The sequence below is a fragment of the Chinchilla lanigera genome, unplaced genomic scaffold (assembly GCF_000276665.1).
Source record: "Chinchilla lanigera isolate Chin_1 unplaced genomic scaffold, ChiLan1.0 scaffold00001, whole genome shotgun sequence".
NCBI lineage: Eukaryota > Metazoa > Chordata > Mammalia > Rodentia > Chinchillidae > Chinchilla > Chinchilla lanigera.
This window is the reverse complement of record NW_004955402.1, coordinates 37890054-37908091: the sequence shown is the minus strand read 5'-3', so window position 1 is coordinate 37908091 and position 18038 is coordinate 37890054. Positions and strand designations below refer to the sequence as shown.

Genomic DNA, 18038 nt, shown 5'->3' with positions numbered 1-18038 from the left:
ATTCCATCGTATATCAATAATCCACCTAATGATCATAGGCAAAGTACGCATCAGAAAACATGCCGGCTCTGGCTTCATAGTTACACTGGCACAGATTTTCTCCTTTTGGATATGTTCTTTGGAATATTTTGGCAGCTTGAATACTGGGCTGTAACTGTAAGGTTTTCTTTTAGTTAATTCTCCTCTCCAGTATCAGTCACATCAAATTTCCCTTCAAGAACCTGACAGGAAGGTTTCTACAAAGGATGGTCCTCAGTGACTGACAAGTATTTGAGCATCTTCTGTGAATGGCACTACATACATTCATTAAGCACATATGGGGTGCAGCTGTTTTACAGTTGATGACATAGGAAATTCTCCCATGGTTTTCCAGCAACTGTCCTCTCTGCACTATCAGAAGCTAAATATTGCTTTTTGCTGGCTAGTGACCTAACTGTAGGTGGCATTTTCTTTTTTTGTTTTTACATTCAAAGAAGTGTTACATGCTTTAATCCCACAGACTAATTAAATAAATATTATCTGTATATATTTGACAGTCAGACCTAACATATGAAGGAAAGAATTCCTGATTTGTTCCCCACATACCTTCCAAATCATCTTCTTTCTCAGTTTTCATTAGTTTTATGTAAATTGTAAATGCTATCAAGCAGTTGAAATGTAGTTTGTGTGACTGAGAAACTGAATTGTAAATTTTAATTTATTTCAATACATTTAAATTTAAGTAGACACGTGGGTATTGGTACTTTATTGTACAATATAGTTCTAAAACTTAGCACAAAATAATTACTTTTGAGTGAATCAAAAAAGACTGCAGTGATTCAGAATTGCTTTGAACTGTCTAGTGGTAATTAAATACCCCATCCTCCTAAGCCTGCCTCTGATTCATGTACTAACATACACCATTATACAAAAAGCATAATACTTTGCCTAATTGATCATTAAATCCAAATAGTTCTCTTTAAGCCTTCTGTTGTTAAGGATGCAAGGCCATAAGCCTTTAATGCCAACCATCTTTTTTGTAATATTGGAGAAAATATTTTGCAGTGAGATACTTTTTGAAATAATGTCAGTATGTCTGCATGCTACAAAAGGAAAAGAACAGAAGATAAAATATTAATGTTTATCTTTGATGTTTAGCTATGACTGTAACCACATAGCCAGCTTAAACTCAACTGGCTAATGGTCAACTTTGCCTTAATAGTCACTAGAAATATTTACTTGTCACCTTGAAGAATGATTAGCAATCATAAAGCAGCTTAAGTTATAAAATAAATAAACTGGGAAGAACCAATGTGGTCCAATGAATTTGTAGAATCATGTTGAAATAAACATAAAATTGTTTCAAATATCCATCACACATTAAGTACAAACCAGATTCTACTGATCTTTTAACCAGTCAACAAAAAAAATAAAATGGCAAAGCCATGACCATGGTTTATGGGATAGTATAGTGCTTTCTGATCAAAAGACTCCAGAGTTTACTTAGGCATACAGATACATATATTATACAAATTTAGAAGACAAGACAGTTTGCACCATTCTGCTCAAGTGTAAAGGAGGATTAATGGTACCTTAAAGTTCTGGTTGTGCAGTTACTGAACCAGTTCCAGTCTGTTAATTTAATTTAATTTAATTATTTGTACCTAGACAGTTAACCTGGCCAGTATCCCACTTTGTCAGTATACTGCAGCAGGAATTAAGTTCTCCTTTGCTCCTGCTGCAATCAGGCACTGTCTTCCTATTGCATTCTACTATAAGTCAAGCAAGACCCAGGGGATTTCCCTACCTCATCACATTTCACTCTCACAACCAAGGAACAGGCTGAGTAAATGATTCCTCCAATTTAATACCGTAGTTCAGAAAACAGGAATCTCCATGGCTAAGAGAGCTGCTCTAGGATACATATAATAATATTCAGAAATATGATCTGAACTTCTTTCTTCTATCCATAACCACCATACAAGCAGAGTCCCATTATAATTTTAAAATATCTAGAAAAAGAGGGAGAAAGTAAATACAGTTATACTTGTACACAATGCATTCTAAAGTCATTTACATGGGGGTGGCTTTTACTTATCTTTTTAGTGTTAAGAATATAATAGACTTAAAAATGCCACTTAAAAAGCTTAAATATGAAGGGATTTTGTAGGTAATTGGGTTATAGTATTGCGGATAGCTTCCTATTCTAACTCAAGCCCTCAAGCCTGTATGTGGTCCATTTTAATTTCCTTCATGGTTAAACAGCTTTAACAGCATCTTATAGGACCCCAAATAATAATTCAAAAATTTGCCACATGTGGTATGAAAAGATTAGAGACATCTTAAGCAGGCTGGGACTTAAATCCTGGTTGATAATACAGTGGATAAATTATACGCCATAAAGGCAGAGGAGAAAGAGCAAAGGTTTAGCAAAAAGAAGATATAATCAGAAGACACAAGACTTCATATAAATCAAGCCTTTCTATTCCACGTGATTATTTCATAAACTGGATTTTGGACTGTTGATCTCTTTAAATGATTACTATAAAAATGTATGGACTTTTAGAGAGCACTGCTGGCTGATTTATATTTCAGACATTTTCCATGGGTTTTAATTCCTTTAAAATATGGTCGTCATAATAGACTTGATATTTTCAAATAATATGAAAAACTTGAAATTCAATTTGTGTAAAAGCTGTGTAATCTTCGTGTACAATTACTGCATCACATTTGGAAAAACAGTGATAAAAAAAAGCACCCAAATACATACTCAGATGAGACTCATTTTGAAGAGATAAGATCATTTTGTCAGAGAGGGAAATATTCATGGACATGTTTTTCTCCCCTCTCTTACCTCTAAATTTAATAGCCTCACCAAATAATAAGATCTGCCTTTGTACTTTCTCTAAAAGGAAAGAAAATAGCTTTCTACAAAGTGGAGAAGAAAAAGAAAAAAGGGAAGAGAACTGCTAGGATCTTTGGGACATTCCATGAACCTCACCAGTTGGTGTATCATTCAGCAGCCTTCGAGAAAAGCATTTTTGTCTCTAGTAATATTTTCAGTTGCCAAAGCTGCATTTGGTGTTAACAGAAGAAAAATACACATGCAGCACCTTTTAGTCATGATAATATAATTTATTTATCCTAATGTCTGCCATAAAGACAGCAAGGGAGCTACAGAGTACTTGGCATATAAATGGATTGGAGTTAGCTAACTGCTCTGCACATGTAAAACATATTCATTTTGGTCTGCTTATGTAGGTTGAATTGTTCTTAATCTACCTATTTACTCTGTAAGAGATCAATTAGACAATGATAATACTCACAAAACAGAGTTAAGTCACAGAACAAATATACAAAGACCTCTAAGAGAAAAAAAAATCTTATTCCGTACAATGATTTAAAATAATGTAATTTAATAAAACAATTTTGTTAATAAAGATGAAAATATGAAGGCGTATATGATGTGCAGCATGAGATGGGTATCTTCGTAGTATCAGACTGATTTGAGGAGGTGAGGGCAATATAATTTAGATACAAAAATTGAGCTATAGATGGGCATGGTAGTGCATGGTTTTGCATTCCTGCAACCCCAGCAGTATGAACAGTGAAGCAAGAGGATTGCCATGTGCTCGAGGTCAGCCTAGGCTATATACAGAGTTCAAGGCCAGCCTGAATTACAGAATGAGATCCTGTTAAAAAAACAAAACAAAAAAACCCCTTTAGCTATATAATATGCCATAGCCACTACAGAGATAATAGGCCCCAGAGCAAAGAAGTTTCCTTATTATAATTTTTTTTATTATCACCTTTTTAAAATATTTGCTTTTTCTAGAACCTTCTGAGATGCATAAGTACTGTTGCTTCACTACATAAGTACGTTTTTCTAAAGTGCTTTCAATGAGTTTTAAGAATATAGTAACTCTTTGAGAATATAGTAACTCTTCATGAAACATACTTATACGTTGAATTTTATCATTGTGTCTTACACAATTAAGGCTTTACCTTTGGTACAAATATTCTGATTTTTAAAAGTTAATTATGTTAAAAATGGCCCAAAATGCTATATCATGAATAAGTGTTTTATAGAATGAAGTATTTTTGTTAGTAATCAATGTCAAAAGGAGAATGTTTTTCTGTGTATTGATTTGAAAATATTGGCATTTTTAAAAGGAAACAAGTGAGGAAAATAACATGGAAATTGCTTTTATAAATGAGGTGCTTAGAAACAATGGTATTGATGGGGAAAAAATGCTATCATTCTTAGAAAACAAGGCTCACTATCCAGGATTTTTATCAGAAAAACAGTGTAATCCTGGCCAGTTAAGTCTACCAAGTACATTAAAGCAATTCAAGGGTAATATCAGGTTTAAAAGTAAAGAATTCACATAATTCTTACTTAACGGATCTTTTAAAAATACACATGCTTAACTTTAAAGTTAAATTTCAATAATAGAAAATTGACCAAGAGTTTTCTTTGAAGGATTTTTAAGGTATTTTTTAAGTCAGTTTGTGAATAATGTGGCATATACCAGTGGTGACCAAGCGATATGGTAAATGTTTAAATTTAAAAATTTGTACAGCAAAAGACGCCTTTCCATTCATCTTACTCAAAATACACCACCCTTGCTTTTGTTTAAACAAACACACTTCTCCTAGCATTCTTGCCACTGTGAAACACTTCTGGAGGTCTTCTTTCATGTCTTTATGAAGTCTCATGACCAGTACAGTAAATGTGGTTGCTGAGGACCACACAATAGGTAGGTAGCTCACCACGATGTTGTGGTGCATCCTCATCCTTCTAATTCACCAGTTCTGGCCCCCTGGGACTTATGGCTTGTCCCCACACACAAAATGGTCATGAAAGATAAATGTTTTGAAACCATTTAGGACATTGAGATAGCTAGGACAGTATAACAAGAGGCACTCGTGAAAATGAACTTTCAGAACTGCTTCAGGAAGTGACAAGAATGATGGAATAAGTGCATTTGAATCAAGGGGGAACATTTTAAAATAGCTAATAGCAATGTATCTTTAAGTGTAAAAAGCTTTTTTATTTAAATATACCATATTTTTAAATCACACCTCACTATATATATATATAGAGAGAAAGTGCATGTACATATATAATTTCTTTTTACTAAGCTTTATTAGAATATCAAATATTCATAAAAGTAATTGACTATATATACACATATATAATGAAATATAAAGATCAAATCAATGAAGAGATTAATGACTCAATTCTATGTTGACAGAGATGATGTGAAGCTGAAATTGCACTATTTAGTGATTTAAATCCACATAACAATAAACATTCTAATGAACACAAACCCGGAAGCAAGGCAGCATCAAGTGTTCTCAACCTGGGAAGTGGTACAAGCTGTCGGGCTTAGAAAGACCGTGCATTTAGAGTGGCTAATGTTCTGTTACAGCTGTCTTACACTTCCATAAAATTTTTTAACAAAAACCTGAATTTTGCTTTGTAGAGGGTCCTGAAAATTATTTATCCCGGGTTCTCTGGGAGCCTGCCTTTCCTAATGCCTGTCTGAAACCTATGCATTTCATGTTTTTGAAGTTACTAGCTCAGATGTTCTTTCTGTGAGGCAAACACCGGCACGGATTGTAAAGCTTAGTTCTTCCTCCTTCCAAAGATGACTAACCCAATCTAGCCTTTCTAAGGTGGGCAAGAAGAAAGGAGGAGGAATTTGGTGAGAGTAAATCATCGTGCAGCACTCAGATGTCCTGTTCTGCTCTTTCTTTTTGGCATGCTGATTCTACTCACCCAAGGTGTAACTCAACACAAAGATTATTCCCTCCCATTTTCCAGTTGGAATATTTCTAATTTGTACTTCATAGCCTTCCAATTCTTTTTTAAGTAAAGTATAGCTTTATATAATACAAACATGAATATAAGGGAGCATTATTTAAAAAGTAGAGGAGAGATGAATCAAATGTCAAAAATAAGTCTGCTAGTTACAATTACCCATATACTGAGTTTAACTTTTACATTATAATTTTTCTTAACAGCAAAGCTGCCAAACTACTCATCAGTAATTTATTGTTTCAAAAAACACTAAAATTTGTAAGAAAAAATGAAAGTTGGTAAGGTATAGATATATTTTCAAGTAAACAATTTGGGTGTTTGCCCTTTATAACAGTGGAAATCACTGAATTATAACTTGCTCTGTGATCAGTAGGTTAATACAGTGACTCAAGTGAGAAAATAATGAGCTGTGAATGAAAGTAGTTGCCTGTACTTCTGGATGTTCGGTCTGTCTTTGAAAGCCTCTCAGGTACATTCAGTGCACATGTAAGTTATTTAATAAATCCCATAATTTAGATATCTATAATATTACCTTCTATCATCCACTTTCCATAGACAGACTTAGAAACTTTGAGAAATCAGTGGAGAAAGCTGAAACCCACTAGCGATGATGAAGCACTGTTTGGCAGGTAAGTCACCTCCTCAGGACATGATCCTATAAAGTTGTAATAAGCAGGCTAGGCCTTTGCAGGCCATGATTTGCCCTTATGCGTACGTGGCCTAAGTGTGGAGGATATTTTATTATAAAGTCATCTTACCTCTCAAAATCTTCAGGTTAAATATCTGGGTTCAAACTTTTTCCTTCCATTTTGCCATTTCAGAAAGGTCTACCAAAAGATTCAAGGATTTTGCCGATGAAAGCAAGCACTGTCTAATTACTGTTCTGCCCTTCCCTCGTTATACTCACACTCAGGCTGAGTGGCCACCTTGATGGGTTGAGAACTCTCCCCCGGTCCCCTCTCGTTGTAGGCAACAACTCGGAAGGTGTACATGGCTTCTGGCTTCAGGTTTCCCACGGTAAGCTGCAGGGACCCAGGCTGGGTTGTATTCAATGCTCGTTCCCTAGGAAGCCAAAGTTGCAGAAATGGATTATTCTAAAATGAATACTTGCAGCCCCCATCTTTTCTTGCTGTACAAGGGTAATGAGTAACCAAAAAAAAGTGTGTTAACTCGTTTAAGGATAACTCTGGGATATAATTTGAGACCACAGAGGCTTACTATGGGAAATAAACAAATAGGAAGAACCTATAAATATCCATGTTGCAAGGTTTTGGGAGTTCAAGAAACTTGCAAACTAAATTCTTCCCTTGACACTTTACAATTTAGAATTCAAAGCTCATGACAACAAAATGGCCATATAAAGAGAAGAAACATCTGGAAATCAGACAGGAAGATGCATTTTGTAAACATCCGGCTAATGACCGGAATCATGTTTATGATCATTCCGCAAATTGGTCTTTGTTAGTTTTGCCAACAAATGCATTTGTGCATTTTCTTTCGTTGTGGGAAAAGCAAATGTAGACGCCAAGTGTTCCTGTGTCTGTCTGGAGCTGGGACTCCTGTGGTTACTTTAAGTGCAGTTATTGAAAGGAGGAAACTTCATTCTGCAGAAAGAAACAGTAGCAAATGTCTGCTGTCCTTTGTGTTTCAAGCCACATCTGTGGATGTTCAACACATTTGCCACTAAAAACTTCCTCCAAATTACAAACAAAAGAATTAAGGTGATTGTGGTAAGATTCACAGTTCACATTAAGAGAAGATTAACTCTCTGGCTTGGTTGATATAAGTAAGGATGAGAACTATTAAAGTATTCTTCAAGGATGCACATTATTCTCAATGTGGATATATCTCCATGGGTCTTCAACATGTTACTGTACTACATGAAAAAATATCTCCTGTCCTATTCAACTATTTCTTAAGGTTTTTAATCATACATATCTCTTACCTATCAGTGCAATTATGTGTACATTTTAATTTTGTCATGGAGTTTTGTCTTAGTTTTGGATATATACAAAATGAGATCTTTTTTTTTTACCAGAGCAAATTATATTTTCTAGAAAAAATTTCCAAAGTGCATGAATGGAGATTTCTGGACTTTTGTATACATTTAATATGATGCAGCAGAGACTGGCAAACCCGTCCTCAATCCTACCATTTCTTCATGTAGTGCGACACTATATTTGTAAGCCACACTTTGCAAGCTGTGGTTGAACATAAATTATATGTGCTATTCGAGATTTGGCCTAAGGAAACTGCACGAAGCTAATTCTCCCTGTTCTCTTCCTACAGCATGAGGTAGACATATATTAGGAGTATATGTGGATAATGGAAGGGTGAAAATTCACAAGAATTTTAGAGAAGAGATAGGAAAAAGAAAATAACCTGCCTGTCAATGAGGAACATCTTTTTATGATTTATGAGTCAGACATAATTTTGAACCATTATAGATCTTAGAAGTCATTTGTTGTTTATTAACATAATTTTATTCAATACTACTAATAATTAAAATATGCACTGTTGGAGGTTGGTGGAGAGTGGAGGAGGGGTTAGTGTTTAATGGATATAGTTTTCAGTGGAGAATATAAGATTCTGTGGGAAAAGTGAAGGCACCTAATACTGCAGAATTCTATACTTTAAAAGGCTGAAATTATAAATATAATATCATGGACATGTTATTCTTACAAAGAGAGAGGACCTTATATGAGCCTCACTATACACTAAGGTTGGATATTCACTTACTTTTTATTCTCTAAAATAAAAAGAAGTACAATGGTGCTAGAAGTTTAAATTATATGTCAGGAGAAGGGTCTGAATGGGAGTCACTAATAACTTTAAAACAGATAAAGTACTATTTCAACATGTCACGTATCACATTACTTACTCTGCAAGACTGATTGTTAAGGCCAGCAAATTGCTTTCTGAAAGAAAACCTTCTACTCCAAGGATTAAAGACCTAAATATGTAATCTGATTCTATAAAAACTACTAGAAGAAAACATAGGTGAAACATTTGAAGACATCAGTGTAGGGAATTCTCTTTTGGGTAAGATTCTAAAAGTATGAGAAACACACGCAAAAATAGACAAATGGGATTGCATCTAACTAATAAGATTCTGTATAGCAAAATATAATCAATGGAGTGCAGAAATAACCCATAGAAAATGAAAAAAAAATTTACATTACCTGACCAAAAATATACTCAACAAAACAACAACAACTAATCCAATTACTTACTGAGCAAATCATAAAGAATGACATTTCTTAAAAGAACAAGTTCAAACGGGCTATAAAATTTTTAAAGAATGCTTACTTTCATTAGTCAGCAAAAAAATGCAAATATAAAAACACAATGAAATGTAACGTCATCCCAGTTAGAACTGCAATTATGAAAAAGAAACACACACAAACACAAATGCTGATGAGGTGTGGAAAAGAGCAAGCTCAGATACATGGTTGATGGAAAGGGATGGGACAACCATTAGGGAGAATACTGTGAGGATTCTTTACAAAAGTAAAAATAGATCTACCATATAATTTAGCTATCTCCTTTGTGACACCCAAAGGAAATATCAGCGTATCAAAGATACATGCATTCCATGTTTATTGTTGTATTATTCGTAATATATAGATGCTTCTCAGTGAAAGAATGAATAAAGAAAACATGGTAAACTGTGTATACAAAAAGGAATGTTATTCACCTACAAAAGTAGTGACTTCCCTCATCTGCAGCAAAATGGATGGAACTGGAGATTATGTTAGTGAAATAAGCTAGATACAGAAAGACTACAGGTGTATATTCTCCTTTTGGATGCTTAAAAATAGTCAATCAGAAAGCAGAACAGTGACTATTAGAGTATTGGAAAGTGACAGGAAGGAGCAATAGAAGGAAGCTGGATTGTGCATACAAAGAAATGGCTAGATAAGAATGATTTCCAAGATCCTAGAGAATAAAGAGCTGACTATAAATCTTAATAAATTGTTATATTTTATGAATAACTAGGAGGATCTAGAAGACTCCAACCAGACAGTTAAGACAGGGAAATGATTTGATTAGTACATATTGTATACTAGTATTTAAATATGACACTATACCCCATAAAATGTACACATATTATTTATTAATATAAACATAAAATCTTTAAGGAGATGGAGTCATTACCATTGTATATAAATGTATGAAATTATGCACAGTGGCCCACAAATATGTACAACTAAAATAACAATACATTAAAAATACTCATAATCAGATTTATGTATTTCTGTGTATATCTTATGAAGATTAAGTAAATGGGTATAGGAATTTTTCTAAATTTTTTAGTTACAGTACTTTCTTTTAGCAGAGGTTTTATATAGTGCACCATGAAGCTTTGATATAGACATAATGGATTCATCATCATCATTTTATAGATGGAAAAGTGAGTTTTAGTAAAACAACGTATTTTCCAAAAGCAACTCATTTAGTAGGCGAGAATAACATGTGGAGATTCATTTTTAAATCCAGTATTAATATTGTTCAGTATAAAGGGGGAAACAGGCTTGTACACTCACATTGTGCGTACTTTAGGTAGCAGATGTGAGGTCCTAAGGGAGAAGAAGGGACGGGACCATATTTGGAAAGCACTGGAATATTGGATTTTTCCCTCACTTGCAATGACTCTATCTGTGGTATCTTTTCTAGATGTTTAACAAAGTAGTTTTCACTAAAGATCAGATTTGTCCAAACATCTGAGGCATCTATAAGCAAAGCAAATGTTCTGCTTTTTATTTTAAAATTAAAAAGCTGACAAAACAACAATGACAAATCAAAACAACACAAAAACAACAGAAATGATACATGACCTCAAAATAAAATGGTAGAAATTTACAGTGGTTGCTATATTACATACTGTTGATGTTATTCTTACAACTACAAATTGGATAAAACAAACATTTCCATGTTATCTTGGTGCTAATTTTTAAATAGGCATTCTTCCCAGAAAAAAAGGAGACAATTTGGAAATAAGAACGTTGGAAATCATAGAGTGAAAATACCTACTATACATAAAAAAGTATGCTGGGTTTTATAAGAGAAAGGTGTTTCAAGTTCTTATAATGTCCATCAGCTTCTTACCAGTATCCTGAATGAACAATAGTCACCCACAAAAGTTATATTCACCAAAAGGGACACTGATACTCCCTCAGTCTCACATGAAGTATGAATAAGGCATCTTTAGAAAACGCTTCTATGCTATTGATTGGTGAAACACAGACTAAGCAAATACACTACCCCTGTGCTATGAGAATACCTTCTAGATATCAGTATGTCCTTCCAACTACACAACAGTGCTACCTCAGATTGACTGCTACTTTCTTTAATGTGAGCAGCCAGCGGATTTCAGCCATGATCTAATATAAACATTTTAATTTTATGTATCACTTTTCAAAAAGCTGCCTGTCACTTTAAAGTGAGATCACATTAAAATACTCTGTAGACCATGGAGTAAATTCAGCCCTAAATAAGATCGTGGAATAGTTAGTTTTTGGCCTTCCTATTACACTATTGGAACCCCAGATTCTGCAAATATAAAATAGGTGCTATAAATGTGTTTACTTCATAGAATCTGAAAGAATTAAATGAGATACTGCACACAAACCACCCAAGGCAGAAGAAGGCAAAGCACCTGGTAAGCTATATGGAATCTTCTGTATCAGTGACTGCTGCTATTATTTTATTATTATAATAAAATCCTGCCACATCATAAGAAATAAATGCTCCTGACTCCAAAAATAGGAGTTGTCCCAAAGCATTTACCACCAAGCATCTGAGAAGTTAATAAGAGGAATAAGCGCTGGATGTGGTGGCATACACCTATAATCCCAGCACACAGGAGGCTGAGACAGGAAGACTGCTGTGAGTTCAAGGCCAGCTAAGGCTATATAGTGAGTTCAAAGCCAGTCTGAACATAGTGAGACCTTGTCTCAAAAATGCAAATAAATAAATGAATGAATGAATGATGTAATCATGAAGGAAAAGAATATTGAAGAGTTTCACTGATTTTCATCCTGCTCCAGCAAAATAATAACAATAAAACTTTATAAGTATTTTCTATGAGATGAATTTTATTTGGAGAGATAAGTTCAAACAAAAAGAATGCTCATAATTGGAACTACTGAATAAGCTTTGCTATTGAGAATAGGAGTTGTTTTAAAGGGACAGGGATTTTGCTAATGGGTGCCATGAAGCAAAGCTCATCTCGGAGTCCCACATCCCTGCAATTTCTCAAGTCCACACTGGTGCCTGGGCTTCTGCTGCCAAGCTTCTTTTTGTCATAATGGTTGACCTCAAAGTTCTTAAATGACACAAATGCAACGTGGGAAAATGACATTTCCTGCCATACCCTCCTTCACAATTTGTGCTATTATAAACCCATAAGATCGCCAGGATGCACTCGGGTTTTCTCTGCAGCCTTACATACTATAAATAAAATATTGCAAATCATTTTCTATCAAGTGAAGCCTGAGTTGGGAGGTGCCTCAGACCATACTGGGTTTCTCTGTTCCCACAACAGGGCGATGCAGGCCACCTCACATGTGCCATCTCAGTGCATGCCATCCCCCTGTGGAAGCAGTTAGTATTCAGTTTTCCTTCTGTTCACTCCAGTCCCTGCCCCTCCAATTTCCCACTAAACAGAGGTCTGAAGAAAGAATACCAGAGTAAGAAGTCTATCCACTTACCATGTGGGCATGTTCTGCCTCTTCCACACCACAGGGACCCAAGCCTTCTGCCTCTCAGCAAAATTCCCCCTTAGGCCCTGAAGACATAATTACTCTTCAGATCAGCACGACCCAGTCATGGTCCGCAAGAGTAACCCTACTGTCAGACAAAGCTTCTTCACTTCATTTCTTGTGCTCCTGACTCTGAGTTGGGGGTGTGCAGTTCTGTTGTCTGAAGAAAGCAAGACATTTGTGCCTTCTAGAATCCATTCACTGTACATTCACTCACTGTAAATCCAAAGTGTCTAATATATGCGGTCTCTGCCTCCTTGTACAGATTGAAAAGCAATGGTAGGCAACTTGTTGTCTCCGATTGTTACAGGATATCCCAAGAAGTTAGTACAAAGCCTTTATTTCTTATAAGTTCTACTTTATGGTGCTTAAGAACAGTTAGCTGAAGTTTCTTGGAAAATATCTTCTGATTTTCTTCATGTGCATACTTTGGCCGAAAGAGAATATTTCTGCTTTGCTGAGATCAGTCAGCATAATGCTTAAGTACTGACATATTCTGCTGCAAACACAGTGATGTGGAATGTACTCTTGCATAAGCTGCAGTGACACATAATTCTACTCAGGTTATATTTTTCTGCTTCTGGAATCAGTCCCTGCTCTAGTTCACACTTACAGTATATTATAATAGCTTTTTTTGGTTTGGTTTTTTTTTTGGTACCAGGAGTTGAATTCAGGATCTTGTGCTTACCAAGCAAGGCACTGTGCCGCTGAGCTATACCCCTGGCCCTGTAATTGTTTCTGTTAGTTCTTTGTCTTTGTTAGTTCTTTTTCTACCTTCCATTGACAGATTTTCTTCCAACATAAATAATCTATCAGCCCCATTCTGGAAACCTACTGCTGGCTACCATCCTATAGCTATTTCAACCTTACTTCCTTCTGACAATCCAGAGACCTTTACAGTGTGGCCCAAACCTTGTCACACTTCTCTGAAATGAGCCACCTACCCCCCAATCCATGCCCTTACCTGCCTCTCTCTTCTTGCTTTCTTGTTTTGTTTTCCTTATTTTATTTCAATTGTCCTGGAGTTATCTTCTTTGGATTCAATTCCTTCTCAATTTCTCAAAAGCTTGCTTGAAATAAAATCCACTTTGAATTCAATTCAAATGAAACCTCCTGGCTGTTTTCTACCATAATGTCCTCCAATTCCAGGACCACTAAATTTTCTCAGTCTCTCTCTCTCTCTCTCTCTCTCTCTCTCTCTCTCTCTCTCTCTGTGCATGTGTGTGTGTGTTCACTGCATTTGGTCCATACCCCTAGAAGAACAATTATGACATTGCATTAATGGGCGTGTCTGTCTCTTCCACCTGACTGTGAATTATTTTAAGAGAGAAGCCATATTCAGTGGACATTTCATTTACTGTCAGCATATGTACCCTCTGAACCTCAAGAACAAGCACTGAGGTTTATAATTTTAAAATGAATGCATAAATAATTGTGATTTAGGAGACTAATTACTCAAAATTGCCACACAGAGTAGACTCTAGAATTGCCTAGAAAACTGGATTTGATTCCATGTTCTACCCTAATTGAGTGGATCCTCTTTGGCATGCTACTTCATCTTCTTGGGTCTTGATTTCATTATGAGGAAACAAGAGAATGAGAGCTATTCTAAAAAGCCTCCCTACTCTAATAATTTTACTATGAATAGAAAATCACCTGTGTGTGCTTTTTATCTCTATTTAGAATTTCTGTTTTAGTATTTCAGAAGTAAATAAGAATTCACAGATTAAACATGATCCTGCTTCTCAGTGGATTGTAACAAGTCTCCAGTATGCATATAAATACATACTGTCTTGAAACGGGGCACCATGGTGTTAGCATTTTATTACAACTTAGAGTGGAGCAACAAACGCTGTCTTGAGGCATCAAATACCTAATTAGTTGCTTTCACAAGGAAGAATCACGTTGTTTCTTAGTACAGAAAGAACTGTTATTTTTAATGACACAATTTTAGCATCTTTTTATCACATCATTTTTATTTTTTTATTGAGTGCATGAATGGTATACCAATGAAAAGATTTCAAAATTGAAATGTGATGTTTACTAAAATAAAGCTCAAAGTTACAGAAGCAGCAATCTCCAAATACGATGCTCCTCAATGTACTAGAGCCACAAATTCTGGAATCAGTGCTGTTTTACAGGGCAAGGAAATCTTCAGAAGATTCAATGTCAGATAAAGTATAATGAGAAATGAAGATTGTTTTCTTTGCCAGAGGTATTTCTGGTATTTTTCACTAAATTTTAGTTAAAAATTCAGTTTTTTCTTGAATTTCTAAACAGCAGAGATCTAGGGAAAGGTCTTTGAAAATGCCTAGTATAATCTCTATTTCAACATCTGGTACACAACCAGGAAACTAATTTTATAAAACATAGCTACTGCAACAACAAATTAAAAGCTATGCTGGTATGGGGAAAATTTTTTGGTTTCAAATTATTTAGATTAAGTTCGGCCTTGGTCTTCATGATAAATATGATACAGTTTTAGATTCTCATCTGATTTCTTGGGATTGACCTTCTTTTCTTTTTTTTTTAACTACAATGGCCATGTACATGCTGCTGAATTCCTCAGCAATATCACTGACCTGATCTCCAAAATCCAGATTCATTGTCAAGGCCCTCCTTTCCATTTGCCCTAGAAAGTTGTAAAGTTGTGCCAGTGTAACATATTTGAAATTGAATTTATAGTCTTCAGTCCCACACCTGGACCTTTTTCAGTATCCTAATCTCAGAGAATTACATCACTCTCCTCCTCTAAAATACACCAGGCACCTCTGACTGTCCTTGGCATCTCCCTCGCCAATCATGGGCAATCCATCAGCTGGTTCTGTCAGCTTTGCCTCCTAAGTGTCTCTCAAATTTATCTCTGCTGTTCCCCTTCCATTGGCACACCCTTCATCTGAGCTATGGTCACCTTCTGGTTAGACTTTTGCGGCAGCCTGTTATATGGTCTCTGGCTGTACCTGGCTGACCTCTGGTCTGACTCTACTTTCTAGTCACAGTCATTGCTTCAGCATGCACCTCAACCAAGACAAATCTCTTTCTCTCTCTCTCTCTCTCTCTCTCTCTCTCACCACACACACACACACTTCATATAGTTGCACTTAGAAGTATCCTCCTCTCCATGAGCACACTTAACAGAGTGTACACTTATATATTCACCCACGGATGATCCTCCGGGACTACTAAATGATGTCCAGAGAAACTTGCAGATTCCCTACTATTTCTAACATAGTGCTGGTCACATTTGACTCACATTTAACATTTATTGCTTATGTGAGTAATGGGTTCATTTACATACAGCATTTACAGATGGCATGCTCTATTTTTCAAGATGCGTTAAGTCTATAGGAAGAATAAAATTTCTATCACCCACTGATCTAAGGATATTTTGAGGTCAAAGGAGCAGGGCTTCACATTGGATAGAGAAGCAGAGACTCTGAAAGTGATGCTAACTTTGCCAAGCTGAAAGCAGGACCAATGTGGAGTTATGGATTCTGAGTCTTGTCCTTTTTCTATCACAATACCTTCCCTTCACGGGTAACAAGCTTCATCAGCAGCAGAGTCTTCGACTCTGAAGAGCGGGGAAAGAATATGTAAACAGCATGTTGAAAATGTAATGCACAGTGAATTCTAAAATGAATCCTCCATGTCAATCATACAAAGCCAGTCTCTAATCCTGCAGCAAGCAGAGGTTTCTGAGGCAGCACAAAGCAATAGAGAGCATCAGTGCTGCAGGTGAAAGACCTGGTGCAGCCTTTGTTCTGCAGGAAAATAGTATCTGACCTTGAACACATCAGGCTACTATCTTGGAGTCTTCCCTGCTTCATTTGCAAAATGAAGATACCAGCTCCTTATCTGCCTACCTTGCAGCATTTATTGTGAGGATTAAATTGAATGATGCTCATAAAAGCCTTTTAATTCTCTCATCTGAACTCCCACCATATTTTATATATAAGCCTTTTAGGAAGTATCTTTTACTTTGTGTGTATATGCACCGATCACAGGACAAGGAACCTTGCATCTAAATCCTAGCTCCAATATTTACTAGTTGTGTAGTTTCTCAGACAGCATTTTTCAGTCTTCTGAGAAAGGCTCCTCTGTAAAATGGAGATTATCATAAGGACATTATCTGAGAATCAAAAGGGCTATGACTTTCAAAAGTAACAAATTCCTCTCAAAACAAGCATCAAGAAATTCCTGTTCCTTCGTTCATTTTACTTTCAAGCCCATACAATGATTTCTGCATGGCACTAATTGACAAGAATTGAGTGCTTTTGGTATACTGGGGAACAACAACAACAACAACAAAAACCAAACAAAGCAACAAACAACAAAACCAAGTACTTCAGGCACTTTCTTAAAAACTTCATTTAATATTCATCCCAAACTTACATGCCAGGTACTATGATTATAGCACATGAGGAAACCAACTCACTAGTGATTGGCCCAAGGCCACACAATAGATACAATTCTGAGTCAGAATTCAAACTTCTGAGCCAGAATTGCTACATAGCCTGGAACTTTTTGCTGCACTGTCATACTGCACAAGTAATTTTCAGATAACCAGATGAAAGGGATAATATTTTTTACGAATATAAAAATTCACTAGTGTGCTTTAAGGTGATAAATGATGCAGGTCAATCAGCCATTAACTCACAAAATTATTAGAAAGAAACATAGACAGGCAAATCATGATATATATCTATATATATCAAAAAAACTTAATTGTCATCTATAATAATATACTACAGGAGCAAGGGAGAGAAAGCCCTTGATTTGGACTCATATTTGCATTAAAATCTGATTCTACTCACTAGTTACACAGAGGTGTGAAATACTGTAAGCCTCATATGGGCGAAGCTTTGTTTTGAGGATTACAAAAGATTATATATAAGATACATAGCCTGATATCTAGCAGAATAAGTGCTCAATAAATGCTTGCTATCATTGTTGATGCTACCTCTGTGGCCTTGGGCATGAGACTTACTCCCTACTCTGAGTAGCAGTCTCTCAATGTTTAAGTGGCACCAGGTTAGATTACGATCTTGAGATCACTTTCAGTTTAATGATTTTTAGGTTGTAGAAGATATCTGAGAGGCAATTACTTCACTCCGAAATCTAGCTTTCAGTTTTTGCAATATTTTCTAGTATCCAACTTATGAAATGAAAGCACTTCCAGGAGCTGGACTTAAAAGCAATGTTAACTGTGGCACTTGAATTATCGATATCTTTAGCCAATCAGACAGATTAATAATAATCTGCACTGAAGTAATTTGCCTGACAAAGCTATTGCTAATCTGAGTCAAATGTTAAATCCACCACCTTTTAAAAAGCTATAATGTTAAGGAGCTAAATAAACTTACACTAGCAAATAAACATCACAGCTCACTGATTAGAGACATATGGCATATATTTGCTCTAGCTGAGAGCCAGAAAAGATGAAATGAGTGGGATTGGAATCAAATTTC

General features: G+C 35.7%; 1 protein-coding gene across 3 annotated transcripts in view; it reads right to left on the bottom strand.

Annotated features, from left to right (window-relative positions):
* The window catches only part of Dcc (DCC netrin 1 receptor), a 1095765-nt gene that overhangs the window by 310785 nt on the left and 766942 nt on the right, over positions 1–18038 (bottom strand). For all 3 annotated transcript variants that reach the window (XM_005372942.2, XM_005372943.2, XM_005372944.2), the window contains exon 9: positions 6714–6868. In XM_005372942.2, coding sequence (XP_005372999.1) covers positions 6714–6868 — 155 coding nt within the window. The remainder of the gene's footprint in view (positions 1–6713; positions 6869–18038) is intronic.